At 33.2% G+C, this 26,346-nt stretch overlaps 1 protein-coding gene across 3 annotated transcripts in view; it reads left to right on the forward strand.

The window, feature by feature from the left end:
• b4galnt4a (beta-1,4-N-acetyl-galactosaminyl transferase 4a) overlaps positions 1 to 26,346 on the forward strand; it is a 324,496-nt gene that overhangs the window by 249,127 nt on the left and 49,023 nt on the right. For all 3 annotated transcript variants that reach the window (XR_012400414.1, XM_068219134.2, XM_021473880.3), the window contains one exon: positions 15,155 to 15,233. Coding sequence is in view for 2 of the 3 variants with exons in the window: in XM_068219134.2 (XP_068075235.1) it covers positions 15,155 to 15,233 (79 nt within the window). In the remaining variant the exon portion in view is untranslated. The remainder of the gene's footprint in view (positions 1 to 15,154; positions 15,234 to 26,346) is intronic.

Consider the following 26,346-nt stretch of genomic DNA (forward strand, 5'->3'; position numbering starts at 1 on the left):
TCCATCTTGAACATGTTCTCAGATGGCACTATTCATTTTTATAGAAACCAGCTAAATAATCTTTCACACAAACTTTTTAAAGCGACATTACAGTGTTGTGAAGGAAATGCCACTGATACTGTGTGACAGCTATATTTTGTATAAAAAATAATATTGATAATAGTCTCACATTAATAACCATGAAATATTTAACTTTTTTTTTACAAGTGCTTCATTAAGATCCAATAATAGTTACCAGATGAACGATATTATAAAATGTTTTTTTTTTTTTTTTATTGTTAAAGTTTAAAATTCTGGGTGTGGGACAAGGTAAAAACTGTGATTTTGACATCTAAAGGTGGTTGAGTTATATGAAAAAAAAAGAAAGGTATTTTTTTAGAAGTAGGTTTTATTGTTAGTTTGTCAAAGAAAGTGGAATTTTAACAAAATTATATATATTTTTGGATATGATCAAAGGACATAAAAGTGCCCTGTAGTTGAAGAATTACCCAGAAATGAATGTTCTCTTTGAACCCCTTAGGGAGATTCACCACATTTTGTACTTTTATTTTGGAGTGCAGATTGCATAAGTTTTATTTATGTATTTTTTAAACTTATATAAGCCTAAATATTATTAATTATTTTATATTACATATTATATATATATATATATATATATATATATATATATATATATATATATATATATATATATATATATATATCATCACCTTAGAATTATAAGGTTCTATCTGCGTTCTTAATGATTTTTAAAACTATTTTACTATTTTCCCAAGTGAATACAACCTATAGGTTACTGTACTGTAAGAAAATATCAGAATTCGGTACATACTTTCAGTGTCACCTTTGCATGAAATGACCTGATCTAATTATGTTTCTATGAAACAAGCCTGCTCCCTAGCAGGTTTAAGCTGCCAGAACTGTTGCTATGACAACAACTGGTGGACAGGTTTCGAAGAACAAAACAATTATGGATTGTGTCAAATCATCAATAACCAAATCCAGCTAATTGAGTAATCCACAAAGAACGGACCCCTGCAGCTTCTTTCTTCTGTTAGTCACAAATGATGGTATTTTGAAGAAAGCTGAAAACCTTTATCCATTGACTTCCATATTATTTATTCTTATACTATGGATGCTAATGGCTACGGGTTATTAGCTTTCTTCAAAATATCTTCATTTTGTGTTCAACAGAAAAAAAAAATCCCATAAAGCTTAGGAACCACTTTTTGGGTGAGTAAAAAGTAAATACGTTTTTATTTTTAATTGTTTTTGCTCAGCTCTAATATTTTAAATGCACTATAGAAACACCAAACTCTTAGACGTTTCTTTAAAGAAGGATCTGAGCTGTAGAGAACATGACTGAGATCCTACATTCTTTAAGTTTCAATAGCAGTGCTGTTAATTGATGGCATCTGATGCTTCTTGGATTCTGAACTCCTACTCTTTCTCCCTGGAGACTTCCATCTGACGTCTGCTGTGAAGTGGCTGAGATCCCAGAAAGCGTGCACTTCACACTAATACGGCATGCTCCAAATACACAAAGTTGAAACTGCAAATCTTAATGATACTGCCCGAGTGAAGTTCATTAGTACGATGAAGTCAAAGTCAAGGGTGTCAACAACACTACAGCAGTGACTCATGTTTAAAACTCAAAGCAGGAGAGTCTGTGAACTGCCTGAATTTAAGTTAAGAGTGTCTTCTGATATTGCATAGGGACACAAGGCTGTTGTATATTTCTTTCTTCCAATACTAACGTAACATAATTTAGGCTGTCAGTAGACTCATTTTAAGACTCAGTTTAATATAAAAGGAAGGTAACACTTTAATGTAAGGTGACAGTTACACATGTTCCATTAACTTGCTGTAGTACTTACAGTCAATTATGCAATATTACATGTAACTAACCTTAAACCTAACCCACATGCTAACCCCAATCATATAGTAGGTACACTGTAAATAAAAAAATTGTTAGGTTTACTCAATTGTATCATGCAAACTCAATGCCTTAATTCAATTAAGTAATTTTACTTAATTGTATTAAGTGTGATGGCACGGTCGCCTCATAGCTAAAAGGTTGCTGGTTCGAATCCCGGCTGGGCCATTTGCCAGCTTTGTGTGAAGTTTGCATGTTCTCCCCATGTTTGCGTGGGTTTCCTCCAGGTGCTCCGGTTTCCCCCACAGTCCAAAGACATGCGCTATAGGTGATTTGGGTAAACTAAATTGTCCATATAACTGAAAAAAATTATTCAGAGATGATTCCGTGGATTATCTATTTTTTTTTTAAGTTAAGTGGCTGTGAACAATTTATTTGGGCTGAATTTAAACAAACAAATTACGTTGAATTTTTATTATATTTAATTTGTTTGTTTAAATTCAACACAAATAAATTGTTTGCAACAGTTTTGCAGACATTACTTTTTTTCAGTGATATAAGTGAGTGTGTGAATGCGAGAGTGTATGGGTGTTTCCTAGTTCTGGGTTGCGGCTGCTAAGGCACTCGCTGCATACAATAAATGCCAGAATAGTTGGTGGTTCATTCCATTGTGGCGATCCCGAATAAATAAGGGACTAAGCTGACGAAAAATGATGAGTAAATAAATTTACTCACATATAGTCACATTTACTTAGACCAGTTTTGTTGGCTTAACTCAATCTGCAATCTAAGTTAGACCTTCACAATTTAATTTTTACAGAATCTCACACTCATGTCTCCCTATTTTAAACATATGCAAAAAATAAATAAATAAATAAATAAATAAAAAATACACAATAGCGCTTATTTTTTTTTACATTTATTTTCCAGTCTGACACAAAGCTTGCTGGGAACTACAAATTTGCATGGCTGGGTGAACTTAATCAGTTTAAGTTCAGTCTGATACAGTCACATTTTGAGTTCATGTAACTTGTTTCAATTAGATATAATTAACTTTCATTCAAAGAAGTAAGGCAAATTAACTAATTTTATTTAATTAATTGCACTGCTCGATTTTACAGTGTTCATGTAATGTACTGAGTAATCCATTTTACTCAGTAGTTAAATGGTAAATAGTTACACTATAGCTATTTCACCTTGAAAATAAAGTGTTACCAAATTAAATATGCAAATAATATGATATTCAGTTATCACATATTGTACAATGTTGTGACAAAATTATAAACACTGAGGATCAAAATTAGAGCTCAACCTCTTAAATTTTAAGAATACTCTTAATTTGACGTTACCATAAAATGGGTTAACCTAATTACACGTAGTTCACAGTTACATACAGTTAAAGCAAAAAATGATTCAGACATCTGATATAATATCTTGATATTTAATATAATTGTTCATTGTTAATTGTATAATTGATGCTGGTCCATGTAGCTCATTTATGTACAGTGTGTTAGGATAGAAAAATAAAGTTTGACCATTTAGACCCCAACACTTGGAACTCAATGGACTATAAACAAGAACTGAAGAAGCTGCTGCAGTGAGTCTGAAGAGAGAAAACCGTAATATAGCATTTAACAAAAAAAAAAAAAGAATAAAGTGAGTAAATAAGTAGATAAGTAATAGAGTAAATACAAAAGTGAATTAATAAGTAAATAAAAAAAAAATAAATGAAGCATTATACAAACAAACACTTTTGATGGTTTCATCACATTATTTCATAGACAATAAATTCAAACATGTTATTTAATGTATATAAACAGTGTACAACTTAACATATGTGAAAATAAATGTAAAAATTTTATTTGGAAAATCTTGGAAAATGCATTTTAAAGAAGGCATCATAAGAAATCATTTTTTATTAAATTAAATTAATTATCTGAATAAATAAGTCCTGTCATTTTTTGTTTGTTTATTTTGTTTATTTATTTTATCATTTCTTTCAGGAATATATTTCCTTATAGAAATCAAATTAATTTGTTTTAATGATGACATTATATTAAAAATACAGTCTTCTCGGATGTCAAACTTTACCACAAATACTCTTCATCCGTCAGTATAGAGACACATTATTTTTAACTATTTTTTATTTGCTGTGAAGGGATGTGATGCACCTATCTCAACAATTGACAAAGGCACAAGTCTGCTCTATTTGTAAAGAATACGTAAGAAACGTAAGAAATTTGTAAGAAACGTTTGAATGTTTTTTACTCAATTTATGTATCATCAGTTTGTTGTTACATGCTTCTAAAACCAAACTGTAAGACCAGATAAGCATTCTCCTGTTGAAATGTTGTTCTTTTTGGGCAAAATAAAGTCAAATGACGTGTGACAGATCTTGTTGGCACAGAGTGCAATGATAATGAGGTTGTTAGATTCTTCCTTGCATTTATCTTCATGTCTGGGCTCAACTCGACACACTTACTGAGAGACTGAGTCAGAGTTTGGAATTAGTCAGACAATTAAGAGCTTGTCTTTGCTATTGCTCTCTCTCTCTCTTTCTCTCTCAGTCTGACTGTGGCTCTATTCATCATCTACTAGACGTGTGAATGAACACACACACCTCTGAGATAGTCAAGTGCAATGATTTAGTGTAAACTTTAAGCATTTCATAAGTAAATTTAGACTGTAAAACCCAATAAGTTAACTCAAACCATTTCAGGAAATCGACTGCGGCAAACAGTTTAAGTTTTGAAACCAAATTTTAAAACTGTATAGCTACTCAAACGGTTTGAGGAAACCGATTACAGCAAATGATTTAAGTTAACTGAGCTCAAATGAATAAAGCTAGTCAACTTAAATGGTTTGCAGCAATCGGTTTCCTCAAACCATTTGAGTAGCTATACAGTTGTTTTGACCTAATTCATTCTATTACCTGAATACAAATAGATTTGAACGTGAGGCAAAAACTAACATGTGTAAACAAATTTACATTAAAAATTACATAAAAAGAGGTAGCTAAATTTATTGAAATAATACATTTATTCTAGTCAAGTATTATTCCTATAGTAGCAATATTGAATGATCAAATAAATTGAATACAAATTACAGTAAAAACAAGTCTCTGTAATCAAAGCAACGTCATCTGAATTTGATGGCAAGTCACCTTACACCCTAGCGTCTTGTAAGAATTGACAAAATTAACTATGAACTGGAATGATAAACAAACATTTGATAGAGAACTTTAGATTCTGTTACTAATTGTTGTTTAACTTATTAAACTTTTAAACCACTAACAGAGTTTAAATTTTACACCATTTTGTGCTTTAGTGCAAAATACTAACCTCAAACCTAAACCTAACCTAACACAAGGTGCTAACTGCTAAACTCAAACATAAACCTAACCTAAATACAAACATGTGACAACTTATATTCTGTTACTAATTGTTGTTTGACTTACTAAACTTTTAAACCACTAACAGAGTTGACATTGTCCACCCTTTTGTGCTTTAGCGCAATATGCTAACCTCAAACTTGACCCTAACCTAGCACAAGATGCTAACTGCTAACCTCAAACCTAAACCGAACCTAAATACAAATGTGTGAAACTTAAGATTCTGTTACTAATTGTTGTTTGACTTATCAAACTTTTAAACCACCAATAGAGTTGACTTTTTCCACCATTTTGTGCTTTAGCGCAAAATGCTAACCTCAAACCTAAACCTAACCTAACACAAGATGCTAACTGCTAACCTCAAACCAAAACCTAACCTAAATACAAATGTATGATAACGGTCATCCTAGACGCGAATATAACTGAGGGCGCGGGTGGTCAGGGTTTTGTCGCGGATGCCGCCCTAGACGCGGATATAACTGAGGGAGGGAGAGGTGAGGGTAGTGTCGGGGACGCCGCCCTCTCTATTCTGCCGCCTAGGTCGCCTCTATGGACACGCTGGCCCTGCCTGTCTGGATATTTCAAGTATACCTAGTGAGACCTTGATTAGCTTGCTCAGGTGTGTTTGATTAGGATTGCAGCCAAAATCTGCAGGACACTGGCCCTCCAGGAACAAGTTTGGTAACCACTGCATTAAAGGGTCATTTTTTTGAGCTGTTTAAAGTCATATATGTGTTCCACGCTGCTAAAAACACTATTAGGACACATATATTTCACAAAAAAAGTGAAAAGAGGTGTTTTTGCATACTTTTAAGCAAATTCTGTCTTACGGTTTAAAACAAATTTTCCGTGCTGCGTCATGCCAATTAGATCCATGCGTGTATTCCAGTGTGGAGAGTGGATGGTTGTACCTGGGATTGCATTGTGACATCTCTGAGTGTGCAGCATTAAATCATGAGAAAGGCTTGGTTCAAACCAATCAGCGTGTGCAATTGTGTATGCAGTGCAACTTCATTAATATGCATGCTAGCTTCGAAGACTGTTTTTACCTATTACAGTGTTCAGATGGCAGAAAGGCGATGCGTTGTGTTGGCAAAACAAGTGGATAAAAAAGAATAGTTTGAAGGCATATCACCTTACATCCTAACGTCTAATGTCAGTGTTTATAAATGTACTGCAACAAAGGTTTTGTTTTCATTTCCTGCTATGGGAGTGCAGCTAGACTCACGTGTGGATTACAGTGCACTCAACTAAAATACATTTGTAAGGAACATTTTTTACCCGAGAGCTTTTCGCATCTTGAAATGGTGAAATTCAGATTTGCTGCTCGTCTCTTTTGAAAGAAAATGCGGTTCCAGTTGGTGTTGACTGTCCTTTCTTTACAGATTTGGTAAGTAAGCGATCAGTGGTCTTTGTTTGTTTATTCAGATAGCAAAATTAGTTTGTATCGTTTATATTTAGTATTCTTTCAGTGTTGAAAGACATACCTTAGTCAAAATGATTTCTAAGTTTACAGTATGTTAAAGGTTCAGGACACCCTGGAGAACTTTTTTTATATATTAACAGATTTGTGTGTGTTGAGCATCAGTTACAATGTTAGCACCTGTCAGCTTTAATTGTGGGGAAAACTGGATAATTTTGAGCTTTTGTCAGCTAATTTCAGCTTCCGGGTTTAAAATGATTTTTGGGGCGGGATCAAAATCGGCGACGTAGCGCAGTACTGCAAGTGCAATGATGACGCGTCGGTTTCTCATTATTATTCATAGCGGAGTTTTCTTATCCTATGAGAAGAGCCGGCTGCTTAATTATTCATGAGACCTGCCAGACCTGCCAGAGTCAAGCCCGAGCTGTGAGACACGTCACCGACCCACGGCACATAGTATTTAGCCGTTCATGAAGGCTCATATGCCTTTTTTTCCATGATCCACGGGGTTTGTTGCATGTTTTCCCCCGCGATCTTGTCAGGGCCGATCATACAGCAAAGATGTGTGTGTGCTGCTAGCATTTTTGTCGGGAGAGCAGCACGAGAATTAGAGAATGGCGGACGCTGTCTTTTATCAGGAGTTCGTTCACATTCAGACACATCACTGTTCTGCTGTGTTTGCCTAAATCCTCCAGATTACCAGCAGGGTTAATGGTTAAAATAGACAGGTCAGGAGACCTGCTGCACTGAGTCTGCTGGATACGGGGATTGAGGGAGAAGTCCTCATTTATAGTGTTTACATGAACACACTTATCTTTATAATGATATAAATTGTGGTTATGTGTATATGAAATTACAAATAACAAATGTAGCAGGGCATTAAATCACTGTTCATTTCTTTGCATTTTAACTTTGTAAACTATAAACTCTTGCGTCTCCTCACGGTTTGTCTCATTTTGTGAGCTAGCTTTGTTCGCTCACGTTTTTCCCATGCTGGCCAAACTTCAGCTAAAGTCCACAAATTAATAACTTGGCAATTAATTTATTAATTAATTAATTTAATTAATTAATTAAATTGATTACTGATGCCCATGTAAACAGTCACTGTCTTTCCCCCATCTTTCTTTCCGCGTCTCTATGTTTGTTTTGCCTTTGTGAAAATCATTGTGTGCCCAAACAGAAACTCCCTTTTTTATGCAAACCTTCCCTCTTTTCCTCCAATGACAGTCCCACCTAAACAGAGCTGGACACACCCACTTTCCTTACTTTTTCCAAACTAGAGGTGTGAAACAACCTGCTAAAACAGTGTTGAAAAATACCACTCTTAAGTCAGCATATTGATTGAAAATGTGCACACAATTTTCACTAGATGTATAAATGAAACTTGTTTAGTTTGTTTTCTGCTGGTATTTTTCACAGCTGAAGTATTAAAGTAAAATGACTTACTTTATTCTGGTGGTGGTTGAAGGGTTTTACCTATCAAATAGTCTGGTTCAGCTCTAGTTTCTTACAATGGAAATTTAAGTTTTTATTTTTATTTGTATTTTTTTAAAATAAGATCTGCCTCCATCCAAGCATCTTAAATTGGATTTATGTCACAATACAGTAGACAAATCTGTCTCTAGTTTATTTTCTATATGCAGAGATGTTACATATACATCACACTACCACCATGACTCACTTTCACTCACATTTCTTGTCCCTGCTTTATCAAGGGTTGGAATGAACCACCAATTACTCTAACATATACAGTACTCTGGCATTGGAGATGGCAAAAGTACACAAATCCTTTACTCAAGTAGAAGTACATATACTCATATTTAAAATGACTAAAGTAAAAGTTAAGTTGAAGTACTGATTACACTTCTGCACTTAAGTAAAAGTAAAGAAAAAAAATGTACTTAATTAAAAAGTATTCATTACTACTACATGTTTTAGATTCACTAGGTAGGTAAATATCCTGTTTCCCCCCATGCATCATCATACTGACGCAAACTCTCCGCATTCATCATGTAGTTTTGCAGCTCATACAGTTCATACACTTTAAAAATATTTTTTTATTATTTTGTTATTATTTTATTATTTACATGTTTTTGAACTGCAATGTGTTTCTCTTGTGATCTGATCAAGCATCTTATGTGTTCGATGAAAAATACAGACTGTGGAATGTATTTTTAACAGAAATATTCTGTAGATTGAATTTATGAATGTAAAATGGTAAAAACAGTAGTTACTGATGCAGTGAAAATCTTTGTTAATATTAATCACACATGAACACAATAATGCATCTAATGACTTTACATTTTTGTGCACTAAGCTACGATTTTGTAAACTGAGCATTGTATCAAATCATGAAATACAAATATTTTCCGTAAATTAAAACAGTTCTATGAAACTTCCGTATTTTTCACGGAAAAATTCTGGCAACCACAGCTGCTGGTATTTTTCCGTAAACTTAACAGATATTTTACACTATAAGAGTTTGCTGATTAACATTGTGTGTGTGTTGATAATACTCTGAGTGTTAATAATGTTAACTCTTTCAAAAGTGTAATTTTAACACTTTTATATTGGTTCCCATATAAACTCCGAGGGAGTGTTTATTTTAACTCTAAGGTTGTTAAATCTACTATCTAAAATTTGCAGTGTACCGTGTAAACAGGGCAGCATTAGTCATGTTAAATTCACCATCTCCCTCTGTCTCATCTGCGTGGTCATCCTTGCCTTTCTTGTAGTAATCTTCATAAACTAACCTGCTTATGATGCGTGATAGCCTTGGTTTCATTTCATTTCATATTCATTTCACTCTAGAAAACCATCTATCCAGGTATATTGTTTCCTTTCTTTCCGTAATTTCCATTACATTTAATCAGTTTGAAGTCTTATACTACATAAAACAATCCACTCCTCATCCATGTTTTCTGGAATTGCCTTCAATGGAAACAATTAATGACAAATTCCTATTAAACACTTTATGGTTCAAACCAAATTTTTTATTGGTGATGCCTAAAAATGTTACCTTTGGTTGGCACCTGGCAGCGCTTTAGATTTCAAAGCAGTAGTGGAAAGAGAAAGATGGTCCTATCTCCCGCATTCCACTCCACATTATGATGGCCCTCTTTGTTTTGGCACGATGCTGGAACACCTGCTGTGATTGATTGTAGTGTGGAATAGAAGATGGGCAGAGCGAATCAGTTGGTGTGAAGTCGAGGAAATTGCACTGTCACCGACACCCTCCTCTGACCGTAAATTCTCAATCGGAGAGCTTTCGGCCCACTCACACTCTTGAGAATTTCACCTTTTCCCGCTGAGAGGGGTCTATTTTCTACTTTTTTCCTAGTCTTTCTTACACTTCCTGTTTATCTGTATTTTTTTCTCACTCACACATATATACAGAATATTTCCTGCAAAAAGGGTGAATAAAAATGACTAAAAGAACATTTTTATTTAATACACTGTTACAGACAATTGCTTACTGCATTTCTCTTAAAGTATGTATTTTTTTATTAAATTAAATCTTATAATTTTTTTTATACATTTTGTAATTTTGTATAAATGTATTTTATTGTTATGTTTAATAAATAAACATTAATTTACTTGTATAAATACTTTAATAAAGACCTTAATAAATGCCTGCATTTTTAGTAACTTTTAATATAAAAGGCCGATATTATAATTCTATTCTATTATATTCTATTCTATTATATTCTATTCTAGTATAGTATAGTATAGTATAGTATAGTATAGTATAGTTATTATATTATATTATATTATATTATATTATATTATATTATATTATATTATATTATATTATATTATATTATATTATATTATATATATTTAGTGGTGAGCCGTCATCTTTCACATATTTTACACATATTTTAGCGTAGATGTATACCTGACCGGTGAGCCGTCAGACAAAAAAGTGCCCTTCTGAATCAAATCAGCAGGATGCCTGACTTTAACTGCAGTTCGGCAGTTTCACTTTAACTCATGAACATTTCTTTCATCCACCGTGACATGATGCAAATAAAGTGTAAGGACTGGTGAGAGTGTTGTGGAATTTATTAAAGCATACCAAATGGAAAGTAAACAAAAACTTCTGCATTTTGCGGTGTGTGTGTGTGTGTGTGTGTGTGTGTGTGTGTGTGTGTGTGTGCGGTCCTTTACTGACAGCCGCATGTGTGGATCTTTTCGGAAAATATGGCGTAAAGTGCTACATGACGGTAATAGTTTGATCGTGGTGTTTACTTCAATAATGCCACTAATATATGCATACTCCACATGTCTTAATTCCATTTCTGTTTAGTTCAGTTATGACTCTAGTTGGATTTAAATCATCAAAAATCGCTGTTTCGAGCTTATGTAGGCCTATAGTTCAAACTCATGTTTAACTGAATAAACTGTAAACACAAGTACATATTATTGTTTTCATCACCAATTATCATAGTAGAACAGTTTCTCAAGCAGTTTGTGATTTTGGAAATAGGAGATGAGTCCCTGATCTAATGCGCACCTGGCTTGAGAAACCCGTTCTCAAAGACTTATATTTGGGTAGCACATATAATCTGAAAGCCTTTAGCAAATTCAAATGAGCCATTGTAATCTAGATTTATCTAGGTTCCTGCTGCAGTAAAACATCCCCACAGCATGATGCTGCCACCACCATGCTTCACTGTAGGAATGGTATTAGGCTAGTGATGAGCGGTGTCTGGTTTTCTCCAAACAAAATGCGTGGCATTCAAGAGTTTAATTTTAGTATCATCAGACCAGAGAATTTAGTTTTTTATGGTCTGAGAATCCTTCAGATGCCTTTTGGCAAATTCCAGATGGGGAGTGGATTCCGTCTGGCCGCTCTCCACTCCAGTCCTGGTGGTTAAACATCTTCCACTTACGGATGATGGAGGCCACTGTGCTCATTGGAACTTTCAGAGCAGCACAATTTGTCTGTAACCTTGCCCAGCCTTGTGCCTCGAGACAATCCTGTCTCGGTGGTCTACAGACAATTCCTTTGTCTTCATACTTGGTTTGTGCTTGGACATGCATTGTCAACCGTGGGACCTTATATAGACAGGTGTATGCCTTTTCAAATCATGTTCAATCAACCGAATTTGCCACAGGTGAACTCCAGTTAAGCTGCTGAAACATCTCAAGAATAATCAATGGAAATAGAATGTACCTGACCTCAATTTAGAGCTTGACGGCAAAGGCTGTGAATACTTAACATGTGATTTTTCGGGGTTTTTTAATTTTTTTATGAGTTTGCAATAATTTCAAAAAATCTTTTCTTCACATTGTCATTATAGGGTATTGTGTGAGGACTTTTGAGGAAAAAAAATGAATTTACTCCATTCTGATATAAGAATATAATATAAAAAAATGGGGAAAAAGTGAAGTGCTATAAATACTTTCTGGATGCATTGTGTGTGTGTGTATATATATATATATATATATATATATATATATATATATATATATATATATATATATATATATATATATATATATATATATATATATATATATATAATTTTTTTTTTCCTTTCATTTTTTATTTATATATTTATTTTATTTAAATGTATTTTAAACTGTTACAATACTGTTAGATTTTTTTTTATTTTTTTATTTATTTATTATTTAATTCATTCATATATATATATATATATATATATATATATATATATATATATATATATATATATATATATATATATATATATATATATATAAATGAGGGGTCTTTGTCATTAATTTTAATTTAAACCTCTCATTTTAGTAGCACCACAGGCGTTTTTCTTCATTTCTCATGCTTTTCAGTTCATCGATTATTTATCTTTTTCCTACATCTGTTCTCCCTCTTTCATTTTGCTCTCAGTATTTCATAGGCCCACTGGTGCAAACAAGACATTTGTGCTAGCATCTGAGCTGAATTATGCCTCATGCATTAGCGACGCTCATTAATATGCATGAGCAAATTTACTCATCAGGATCCTCATGTTGCAAACATCATCTCTCAAATTGCCAGGGCACCAAAAAGACGAATATAAAATAATTAGCACATGTAAATATAACAAGCTTAAACCCGCAGATTTGGGCTTTGCTTAACTGCCATTTTGTTCTCTGTAAAAGACATAAGTGATGTATTGATGGAAGAGTGACAGATCGAGTCACATCAGTAAGCGATGTTTATAATGTGTCACATTTGGAGGTGTAATAAGGTGTGAAATCAAGCAGGGCTCTAATTGTGCTGGTCTAACAGCAGATGTGGCCCATTTGAGGAGATGCGATTTTGATGAGACGAGTGACACAGCAGACCACACAGATTCAGTCATTTGCTCATGCACAACCAACACAAATGTGCCCAAAATACTTTTTTTTTTAAATCAGTCAATATATGATGTTGTTTTCAAAATATTGATTAATATTATATATTATATATTATAAGTGTCAATATATTATTTTGATTTTAAGTAAATTAGGTATATATATTTTGAATTAACCAAGGAATCAAACAGAATTTCCACAAAATTTGTTCTATTATCCTGATTTTAACAAAGTTCAAACTTTCTAAAACAGGATTACATTTCATTTTCATTTCATTTTGAAATTCCTATCATTTCTTATTTTTTTTAAGAAGTGCTATATATTAATAAAATAGAAGGACAATAATTTATAATATTATATATATTTTAAAGATTAAAAACAACAGAAATAATTACAAAATAATAATAATAATAATAATAATAGTAATAATAATAATAAATATTATTATTGTTATTATAAATTATTACATGATTAATTTAATTTATGCAATTATTACCATTGTTTTTGATATTATTATTATTATTATTATTATTATTATTATGAATTTATCAAATCAATTAATATAATTGTTAGCATTATAAATGATTAATTGATCAATTTAAATGCAATTATTATAGTTGTTGTTATTATTACTATTATCAATAATAATATTATTATTATTATAAATGATTAATTTATCATTTTAATGAATACAATTATTATTATTATATTGTTATTATTATTATTTTTATTAATGATTAATTTAATTATTACATTTATTATAATTATTATTGTTGTTATTAATATAATAATTATTGTTCTTCTTCTTCTTCTTCTTCTTCTTATTATTATTATTATTATTATTATTATTATTATTATATCAATTTAATTAATGCAATTATCATTATTTTATCAATTTAATTAACACAATTGTTATTATTATTATTATTATTATTAACACTATTATCTTCATCATCATTATTATTATTGTTATTATTGTTATTATTATTATTATTATTATTATAGTAAAATAACCTCATTTGTTAAAACATGTTTAAACACTTTTCCAAGCTCAAGCATGTTATATATCAGTGTTTTATTATAAGTTGCCATAAGTTGTATTAAGATACTACACACAGAAATAAAATAATGTGATAAGACTTGTTTGTTTGTTTGTTTGTTTGTGTTTGTTTGACTTTTTTGTTGTTAGATTTGTGTTCCTCATGTTTATTTCCATGTAGATTACCATCTTTGTTTCTGATTAAGTAAAATTTAAGCTGCATTTAGATTATTTGCTCACTTGTTTTTTCTAGATACCAGTGAACACAACACAATATGTTTGGTATTTATTTGACGAGTTGCAGAATAATGCAAATGTTATAGGAATTGGTAGGAGCAAACAAAGTAAATTACCTAAATCAGTAAATAATAAAGTAAACAAATGATGCAGAATGTAATATGTTGATTGAGTTTTTCGAACACTAGAGAAAACAATATGCAAAATGTTTATACATGATGTGCTACACCATAATATATGATTTGGTGCATGCCAAAAAATATGAAAAGCTACTATTTTATGATTTACTGTATTGTGTTCTTGCTAGTTTGATATCACATTGCTTTTGCTGTATTTTTCGAACAGCAATAATCCACTTTATTGTTACAGTATAGGTTATAATGAGATACAATATGGTATCGTAATGTAGTAATAGAAGACCAACATAAAATTATAGGCTAAACAGGAGTTATGGAACAAACAGGACAATGTCTGGCCAGGTGGAAATAATCATAAAACACGAAACAGTCTGGCAATCAAAATAAGGAAAAAAGAAAACAAGAAACTTTTTTACGTTTACGTACACAAAACAAGTTTACAACACAAAACAAGTTTACGATACAAAACAATATACCATCCAGAAGGTTTGTGAGTGTGGTGTTTATATAATGTTTGTAATCAATAATAAGCAGTTGTGTTTCATTGTCTAGATTTGAGATCAGTCTCAGCTGTGAGATGTAAAGCTTGATGGGAGGTGTAGTCCGGGTAAATGGTTGGTTGAGTGTTCATATAGCTGAAAGGCAATCAAGTGAATCTGGTGGGTACTCCAGCTGATGAATATTTGTTAATAGATTCAATATTTCATGTTCATTGTTTCCCTTTCAGTCTGATGGCCTCCAGACGATACTACTTTGAGATTCTCCACAAGCAGGACGATAAAGGTTCAGATCATGTGGAGGTTGGGGTGAGTTTTGAATTATTGTTCAAGTTATATTCTGTTTATTTCATTTAACGTACACAATCACAAATCCTTCACTATACATTATCCAAATTGTCAAATCAATATGGTATTTTCAGTGCAGTGGCTACTGGCTATTCTGAGGATTTACAACAGATTCTAAAGCTTTAGTCATATACTGTATGTCAATGACACTATTTGGTCCCATTTGTTTTCGCCCAAAGCTTTGCTAACATTCCATTCATACAGAATAAGAGAGCTGTAATCCTAAAAGCCTTCATTCAAGTTTTCAGAAGTTGGTCAGTTATTGTTATTTTCTCAACCTGGCCATCATTCACTTGAGATTTTAGTTTTTAGTTTTGTTTTGTGTTTATTTCATTATAAATGTGATCATTACTTGCGATTTAAGCATTCATGTTTCATAGTAATATTGATTTTGTCAAAAACAATAGTAATTTGACCTATAAAAATCAGCCTGATCTCATGAGGAAACGTAACTATTTGTCCATTTAGTGGCTTCCGTCATATGAAAATGTACAATTTATTATTTTTTTTGTGACCTTTACTTAGAATTCATTGCGTTTATTAAGATGTATAAAGGACAAAAATATATATGTGTCCATATTGATGGCTAAGACCATATTAACGCAAGTATCATAAGCTGTATCCCATCAAGACTTGTCCTGCCCTGCCGCTCTGTAAAGGCTAGATGGGATACAGCTGAGGACACTCACATCAATACTTCTCTTAAACTTCTGATCACAGCTGTATCCCTTCTAGCAATATCCGCAGGAAAGCTACGAGCTGCTGGATTTACGTCATGTTTATTCATAAGTTTCTTCCAAAATACTTGAAGGGAAGCAACTGTTTATCTGGGAGAGGAATAGAGAACATAAACAGTGTGTATCTTACATGAATAAAGCAGATAGCCTAGTTATTTCGAAAAGTAAGTATTAACGCCGTCTCAGTAGACATCTGTGTGTATTTTACAAACCTTAAATGGTATGTTTTGCTTGTAGTTATGTGTAATTGAATGTCTGAAACCTAAGATAAATTTTATTTGTTTGAAAACATAAACAAATTGTGATTTGTGACAACTGTGCCTCGATCCGCGAAGTCAGATTTGAATTTTAGCAGTTGATGGCGTGCGCTTTGAATGTTCTAATCACACCAGTGTGATCATATGCTTCAGGGACCAGACAAGGCAGATCACACTGGTGAAGGGTTAAAAAGGAGGTGTGGCACCCAACCCTGCCATTAAACATCATTGGGGGATAAACAAATCATACTAAACTGTACAGATGAGATTCATACAAATTAGTCACTAAATCAAAAAGTTACGACTTGTCGTGAGATTGTGTTGATAAAAACTCATATAGAAATATTAATAATAATACTAATCGTAATAATAATAATAATAATTATTATTATTATTATTATTGTTATTATTATAAAAACAGTTCACTTTGGTTTGATGCCATAGCAACCTTAGTTTATATAGGAACATATTTTTTTCTAATAAGAATATTTTAGTTATAAAATACTTTTTTCCACTACCATTGACCAATTTGGTGCAAGGTCTTAGAAATTTGAAAGGTTCTTTGTGAAAACATTGGCCACTTTTCTATAGTTCTTAGAACAGTCAGGTATGGTTTCAGTTTTATTTCCACGTGTGCCGGGTATAGTGCGGCAAAATTGTATGAAATGTTTAAAGCCTGGAGTTCTAGGCATGGTTACGCAACCATGCTGAACTGTACTGGATTGGTAGAGCAGTGGTTTCCCAAAATGAGGTTTGCGGGGCAATGACAGAGGATCACTTGATGATCTCCAAAAGTCAAATAAATTTTATTAAACTATTAGAATGACAATATTTTATCCATAACCCACAGAAGATAAAAATAGTAGTTAATCGTTACATAAAAAAGCAACAACATGCAAATTGTCATAATCACCAACAATCTAAACACAATAGATTGCTGGAAAACATTCACATTCATACGAACTACAAATTTGTCGGTTTATGGACTACAGATCCCAGTCATGCAACAAACACACTCACCTGCTCCAAGTCACCATTGATTAGACACTCACAGCTGAAGCTGCTTTTGGACTGATTACACAGACTATATATACACCTCTCAAACAAAGTCTCACAGTTTTTGAGTCTTTTTATCTGTGTAAGTGACATTACAATGCACTTACCTTTGTCTTGCTTAGCCATGTTTTGATCCTCATCTTGTTCATTTATTTATTCCCGTTTTCTGCCTGCCTTGTGACCATCTGCCTGTTACTTTGACTATGATTCTGGATTGCCCTTACATATCTGTTTGCTCCGGTGTTGATCATTGCTTGTCTGACCCTCCTGTTATTAAAACCCTGCGTTTGGACCCTGTTGTCAGCGTCACTTCACATCCCCGTTACATAAATAAAAAGCCATCAGCCTTTTAATTTTTTTTTCATAGGATTGGTGTGTTTACGGTAGATTAACAAGACAACAGTAGCGTCAGCTGCAGCAAATTGATTTTATAGTACAAGGTTGAACTTTCTGCATCTTTGTGGCACTCAAATACATTTAAAATAAATACAGGCCACAACTGAAAATTGAGGATGATCTCTGAGTGGCGGTCTTCAAAGTTAAACCAAGAATAGACTTGTGCTGAAAACATTGTGCCCTCCAGTCAATATTAAATTAATATATAAACAAATTAATAAATGACTTTAAATTATAGCCTATGGCCGTTAGACTGTTGCACTTTTTTGTGTTGTCAATATGCTTATATAGGCCTATTAGGGCCTGCGGGCTGAAAACTTTGGGAACCCTTGTGGTAGAGCGTGTGTGAGCATGTCATCACCATTCGGTTGCCTGGCTACCAGTTTCACTGGCTAAGCCGAAGCATGTTTTTTTTTTTATTCTGCAAAGTAAATGTCTCAAAAAAGGAAATGTCGGATCATCCTTCATATCGCTGTTTAAATTACACCTAAGTGTTATCAAACCAATGACTGACACATTTGCATTTCAGAGAGCTCTGTTTTTCAATGAGGAAAATTAAACTGTTTCAAAGCTGACTGGCCTGGATCCGCACTGAATGGAATGGTTAAGCAAAAGAGAACCATTTAGCACAATACTGGATCCATTGTTTCCAATTAAGAACTTACATTTTTAATGCTAACATGTTTTTTAATGTGAAAATCAGGGTTTTGCTAGTTACTGAAAATTAGCAACTAGTTACAGTTAGTTACCTTATTCAAAAAATAAGTCAATTACTTTATGGATTACTTACAACAAAAAGTAATGCAGCATTGTTAAAAGTAATTTGAGTTACTTTTGTCAAAGAACATTTTTAATGCTCCCATCAATGCTCTTTTAACGACACGCAAGTGCTGTATGGAGAATACACCGTTGATCCGCTTCACAGTTTTAATTAATTTGCATTCTCACTACTAAAACACTTGACAAACTCAAATAAAAAGTAGTTTTTAAACACTAATTTATTTAAGTCAGACCGGCAGCACAAAAATGAAAATATCACAAGATGATAAACCAGCTAAATAATATATTCAGAAAAAAAAAGAAGAAGGAAAAACTAAAGTTACTTCAGTGTCATAAAAGTTTGCAATAACCCTTAAACATTCCTTCACAGGTTAAGTATGACAACTAGCAACAATATACAACAAACATAAAACCTTTTTGAAATAAACTAATCTGAATTATCATTCAGAATCAACTTGGTGAAAATCAGCGCTAAAAAATCCGTTATTATAGACAACCATAAATTTTACGTATTTTAAACAAAACAAAAACATAACAGCTGCTCAAAAATTAAATCTATAAGCAAACTACAGGGTTCATAAGGTAATAAAATTTTGACATGGCATTTTCCAGGCCTGGAAAAGTTGTGGAAAAACAAACAGCCCCACAAAGTTTTGGAAAGGTCATAGAAATTAGTTTTAAAATGACTGTAAATTTGAATATTGGTTAGTTGTCTTTACTTCTTTTCTGTCTTTAGCCAAAAACATGGTCTCACATTATGAATGTTGTGTAAGCGAGCAAGCAAACAAGCATTCGTCCGTCCGTTTATCCGTCCATCCGCCCATCTGCCCGCCATGTGTAAGCAATATCTAAATAAATGTTACATACAATAGATATATAAAAAAAAAATTCTAACTAAATAGATTTGTTTTTTGTTTTATGATATGCTGTAATAAATTTGAACGTGCATTATTTTTCGTATTATTAACGATGTGTGTGTATATATTAATAGACATTACATGAAACGTTAGGTCACGAAAATGTACTTGAAAGTTTAGGAAAAGTCATGAAAAAATCATGGAATTTTAGTTGTAAAAAATGTGTATAAACCCTGAAACTAACCACAAATTAAAGGTGGCATGTCAACAATTTATGAAAAATAAGCTGTGTATATTTAAAGTGCAAAATAGCTATAGATATATTTAAAATAAAAAAAATTAAAATAAAATCACAATTTTTTTTCTGAGCTATACAGCACTATGCATTTTAAATAATATGTTCTAAAATATATCAGCAATGTGTCACTGTGTTTACTAAACTAATCAGTTTTGTTATACAGATAACAATAGTGTGCTTATGTATTTAAAATAACAAACAGTAGTATTCGTAATGGTAATTAATTAATGTGGCGTGAATGTCAGCTAAAGTTTTAAACGCGCAAAACGACCATTTCACGGTGAACAGATCACGGCATTCGCGCATATTGCACCGCAGGATGTCTATTTGCACCTTTGCATTGACTTAACATGTAAATTACTCGCGCTTGACACTTCTTCCACGTCTAGTGTAAACGCAGCATTAGGGGAAGGGCTAGATACCCCTTCAAATGAAGATTTTTCAGAACCACATTTGAAACCAAGGGGTAAGAAAATTTCCCAGAATACACCAGCCACAACAGCGGCAGGGTTGCACCCAGAAGTAATGAGATCCACAAATTAGTATTTTTCTGTCATTATTACAAATCTTACAACAAACAAGCATATGTTTCAATATATTCATAACCGCGTTTGTGTTTCACCATCATGCTTAAAAAAAAACACTAAAATAAAAACCACTAAATTTCGCTATCTATAATCCCTTATAATAACTCTTGTACAGCAGTCCCACAACATTCCATCACTCGATGACACTCAGATCTTCTGTCAGAAAAGTCTAGTGGCTTGGAATGAACTTTTTACAGTGTCTGCTATAATTTTAATATCTACCTAGAGGAATATGGCCACTGTGTAAATACACCTTACAGTATAGCCACATTATATTGTTAAGATAACATGATATTAGTGATTTCCTGAAGATAATTTTTTAAAAATAACACAACTGGAATAACTACAGCAGTCGCGATCAGTCTCGAAGCAGGAGATCGCTATGACGTGATGATGTGTGATCATATAGTTTTTATATTTTAAAATTAATGCATTACAGTTTAAGTTACTGTCAAAAGTAATTCTGTTACAGTAAGGCATTACTAGTAACTCGTTAATGCCCAACACTGGTGAACATATATAATGCAGAAAAAGTTACTACCCACATTTGGACAATGCTAGTAAGTATTTTATTTAAATAGTTGCATCGTCAGTATTGTTCTCTAATGCTGTTATTTATGTTTTAAGATTACTTCATTTTGTGGCAGATTCGGTGGAGAATCATCTGTGGTGAAGTCTTGCCTAGAACCAAATAAGTCAGGGCCAGCCCTGGGTCATTATATTGTCTGCAAAAGCACAAAATCCTTAATAAATAATAAGACAAAACAGAACAGTTCAATTCACCATAGAGGCAATTTTATGTAGGCAGTAATTGCATATCTGGGCCATTTTTACCACATTTAGTGACTTTTTTTTCTCTCCAAGAGCCTATTTTCTGACCCTTAACTCTACTAGATTTATTATCCTCTCTTGGTACTTTTAGACAGTGTTTTTAAATGTGTGATCTGGGAGACAATAATCCTAATAGTCTTAGCAATATATTACATTTACTGCAACACAGACCGGCATCTTTTTATCCATATATACCTGCTCTGCTGCTTTGCCATGGATTTAATTCGTTTGTTTGTTGATTTGAAACTTGAATTATTTGATACATGTCAGAACAAGAAGAAACTAACTATGTGTATATGTAGGACACATCTATTTATAATGTGTGGGGAGTATTAAATGTGATATCAGGACAACATAATTATTTTGTAATTAATTGGACATAAGAAAGACTTATGGTCAATTTATTATATATATATTTTTTTTTTCAAATATGCTCAAGCAATCTTAAATCAGTTAAAACTTAACAAATGAGAGTACATACCTGGCTAATACAGAGCATCCCGAAAGTATTCATATCTTTTTCCACATGTTACAGGCTTATTCCAAAATAAATTAAATTAATTTACTTTCTTAAAATTCTACACACAATACCCCATAATGACCATGTTAAAAAAGATTTTTTAAATTGTTGCAAATTATTAAAAATAAAAAAACCTGAAAAATCCCATGTACATAGTTATTCACAGCCTTTCCTCAATATTTGAATTGGAATTGCCTTTGGCGGCAATTAAGGCCTCAAGTCTTTTTAAATATGATGCTACAAGCTTGACACATCTGAATTTTTGGCCTATTCCTCTTTGCAATATCTCTCAAGCTCTATCAGGTTGGATGGGAAGTGACGGTGTACAGCTGTTTTCAGATCTCTTGAGATGTTCAATAGGTATTAGGTCTGGGCTCTGGCTGGGCCACTCAATGACATTCACCGAGTTGTTGTGAAGCCACTCCATTAATATTTTGGCAGTGTGCTTTGGGTCTTTTTTAATGCTAAAAGATGGATGGCCGTCCTGCTCCAGGAAGAGTCCTGGTGGTTCCAAACATCTTCCACTTATGGATGATGGAGGGCCACTGTGCTCACTGAAACTTTCAGAGCAGCAGAACATTTACTGTAACCTTCCCCAGCCTTGTGCCTCGAGACAGTTCTGTCTCTGAGGTCTACAGACAATTCCTTTGTCTTCATGCTTGGTTTGTGCTTTGACATGCACTGTCAACCCTGGGACCTTATATAGATAGGTTTATGCCTTTTCAAATCATGTCCAATCAACTGAATTTACCACAGGTGAATTCCTATTTATTAAGCTGTTGAAACATCTCAAGAATGATCAGTGGAAACAGAATGTACCTGAGCTCATTTTAGAGCTTCACAACAAAGGCTGTGAATACTTATGTACATGTGATTTTTTTAAAAGGTTTTTTATTGTTAATAAATTTGCAACAATTTAAAAACTATTTTTTTACATTTTCATTATGGGTTGTTGTGTAGAATGTTGTGGTAATAAAGGAATTTAATGCATTTTGTAATAATGCTGTGAGATAAAAATGTGGAAAGTGAAGCACTATGAATACTTTCCGTATGCACTGTATACCTACTGCAGTCTGTTTCATTTATGTTCAGTCTATCAATACTAAACAAATAAAAAGGATAAAGATCACTGGAGTTTACCATGGAAGCAGTTTTACCCCATTTGTTACATATCTGGTCCATTTTGCGTCATCGAAGAGAAATTTGCACCTTGTGCAGTATGTAATATGCCAAAATGCTAATGTTAGTTGTGAAAACACAGTCCCGCCGCCGCCATCCAAAGCCACACCTCTTGAAATCAATAATTCTTGCATGCAAGGATCGATGGTCTCACACTTTCACCCTCTTTGTCTGGCAGGCTAAAGAAATTACACCTATTACTAAACCTACTCACTTGCTATTTCAGACCGAATATTCAGAGTATCATGGTAAACAACATAGGGAGCGTGTCACAGGTTGTCAATATAAATATGATGTGAATATAAAAGCAACTTCACCTCAGTAAAGCAGGCTAGGCAGAATAGCACTATTTACTGATGCTTTGTTGTCAACTAAATAAAAAATCTACATTATCGATGCTGTAAAAGCTCCATTATTAAACTGAAAATAGTCACATCAATCTTTTGCCAGAAGATTTCAGTGGCTGGACAACACTTCTGTGCAAATAACCCATTCGTAAAACAACAAAATCTACATCAGCTTTATTTGACTAAACGGGTTTTAAAAGAGAACATTACCTGTCTAAAAGAAATACTTCAGCCATAGTGTCATCCATGGTGCAAAAGTAAATCCAATATTGGTTTGAGATTTTTAAAAAGTTTTGATTTAGCATTTGATTTTACTGCTGTCACTCTCTTGTTCACATGCGCACGTAAATGGCGGATCTGTCGGCGTGAACAGGGGTGTGGAGATGTACAAATCTATTTGTCGACAGACAGTTTGGGCTACTTATCAGAAATATGGGAATTATCAGCCCCACAAATATTAATTGGACGAACATTTTTTTTGCCTTTTGCCTTACCCAGATTATAAAAACATATAAATACATTTAGATCATTTACTTTAATCATTAGTATTTGAATGTGAAGAGACTTTTAACCAGCACAGCAAAAAGTGAAAAATGTTTCTGAAGACAATCAGCTACTGCACCGTTAAAGTGACAGTAGCTACAAATTCCTTCTGCATATATTGATTGTAAGGTTATTTAACAGTAATCTTATTCCTAAAGTCAAGTTTCCATTGACTAAATTTACACTAAAATGCCCTGACTTTTTAGTTGAATAAAATTACAGTGATTCAGAAGACTAAATTTTAACTTGACCTAAATGGCATTTTAGTCAAAACACTAGCCACGTTTCCACTATCGCGCCTAAAGCGAGCGAGGAAGGGCGAGCCAAGGCCAGTCGCGTTTCACTGTCACTACCGGGGCCTAATCGGGCCAAATTGGGCTTTCTCTGGGCCAGCGGTCAGCCTTTTTCCACCCGCCGAATACCTTGGGAAAAGAGGGCCAGCTGGGGCTTTGGGGTGGAGCGAAAGATGAGGCGGACACTAGTTTTCAGATCGCACACAAATACATGCACCAAACAAATAAATAAGGGAAAGAAAACATTCAGCGAGAGCTTTTTTTCTTTTTGTTATTTATTTTAGAGATAATACACAATCTGAATACAGCAGAAAGACAAAAAACTTTTCAAAATATGTAGTCACTTTTGTAGCCTCAAAACAAAAGTGTCATATCTTTATAAAATAGCCTAAGCTATATTGGAAAAAATTGTAAGATTTACAAATATCGGATATAATAAAATTGCATTGAATGAATAAACCAATATAAAACTAACAAAATAACAATTTAAGCATATACAAAAAGTAAATCAAACTTTTTTAAAGCCATATAAAACTTTCATTTTACAAAGGCTTATCTGAAAAAAAAAAAGATTTTAGATATTTCTAAAAACAATAAACACCAGAGGAGGTTTAAAATGTTATTTATAAAATATTTGGATACGATGATATCAATCAAATCCTGCAAGCCGAGCATTTTTTGGGTGAGTGAAAGCAGAAACTATGCAACCTTTTTTTTCTGTCCACTTTAAAAACGCATCGGGGAAAACTGCATATACAAAATGTGTTCTGTGTTTATGTTTTTATATGATGTGCTAAAATTTAAAAATGCAATTTTAAATACACAAAGAGCTTTATTAGTGAAAAGCTGCTGAGCGAAACGAAATTTAGGCGATATTTTTTTAATACTTGCTCTTATGTGCTGAAATACTTAACACTTTCCCTAAGATCACAGAATAATATGCAACATTCTTAAATAAAAGGGAAACACATATTAGTGTCATATAGCCTATAAGGAAAAATGTCGAGGGATGTTCTGGGGCAGGGTTTGCATGACGCGCTGCGAGCTACTTGTCCGACAGTGGAAACGAGACATAATTTCGGCCTCACTGCTCAACCTCCCGGGCGATTGGCAATGGACAATGGAAATTGTTTACTTATCTTTTTGAAATGCCTGAACATTATATTAGTTTTTATTGCGTTGTAAATATTGGAATTGAGAAATTAAGTAAGAAAACTATTACCCCAAAAGTATTCCCATTTATCTAGCATATTTCCCCTATTAATTATATAGACAATATGTGGGGGTAAACGTAAATAGTTCACACAATGTGTGCGGCGCCTACTGCTGTTTCAGTAAGGAGCAGAACAAATATGTTAAAACAAATGTACTGCATCACGTTATCATCACAAATGCCAAAAATAACAATTACCACCCCCCTTTGTGAAGCCATCAGCAAGCATCAGTCCATAGCACTAGCTCTGTGGGTGAGCGAAAAAATGGAGTGAGTGCACGAAACTACTTTATGTTTGATTTAGCTGCAGCTGGCTGCTCCTCATTTCGCTAAAAGGATTGAGCAAATACAAAAAGGGCCTCCAAATGAAATTTCCAGACTTTATCTGTCATTTCTGGACTGAGATGATGCTGGTGGAACTTCCATGAAAAGATCTCAAGATGGGATCTTGAATTTAGGGTAAGATGTAGAAATAGCAGTGATACATTTTACTAATTGTCTCTTCTATACCTTTTAGCCTTAACGTTGTTTTCGGATTACTATTCTCAGCAGCCCAAGAGTACTGTCTATAAATAATGTGGTGCAATGCAGTGGTATACTGTATGTTAGCTATTACTGTAAATGGTCGTTTTCTCCCCTGATCTTTAACCTAAAAACTAAAAAGCATCTCTGGGTATTAAGACTTGTATGGCCAAATATAATGAAAATGATGTGGTCATCTTATACATATTTTGGATAATGGGGAGTTTGGGGGGGGGTGGGGGGTGGGGGTTTACTTAGAAAATACAGCACTAATAAGATGCCACATTATGTGGCGTTGTTGTATTTTTCAATCGGACAGTGCAGGCAATGCATTTTTTACTGCTTTCATAGCAAAAAGAACAGGAAACATAATTGGATTAATTAATCCCTGTGGATTAATAAAGCTTCCTAAAGAACTGCATCTTTGTTCATTCCACTTTAACCATGATTCCTTTGAGGCTTTTAGACTATTTCTTCTCTGTAGAACCATTCTGTCTTTCAGCTTGCAAGTTTCCTCATGTTAAAGGGGTCTTATTATGCACAAATCCTTTTTATAAGCTGTTTAAACACAGTTGTTTGGCATAAGTGTGTGAATATAGCCAGCCTCTAATAATTAAAAAAATAATATATATATATATATATATTTTTTTTTAGAATT

The sequence above is a fragment of the Danio rerio genome, chromosome 25 (assembly GCF_049306965.1).
Source record: "Danio rerio strain Tuebingen ecotype United States chromosome 25, GRCz12tu, whole genome shotgun sequence".
NCBI lineage: Eukaryota > Metazoa > Chordata > Actinopteri > Cypriniformes > Danionidae > Danio > Danio rerio.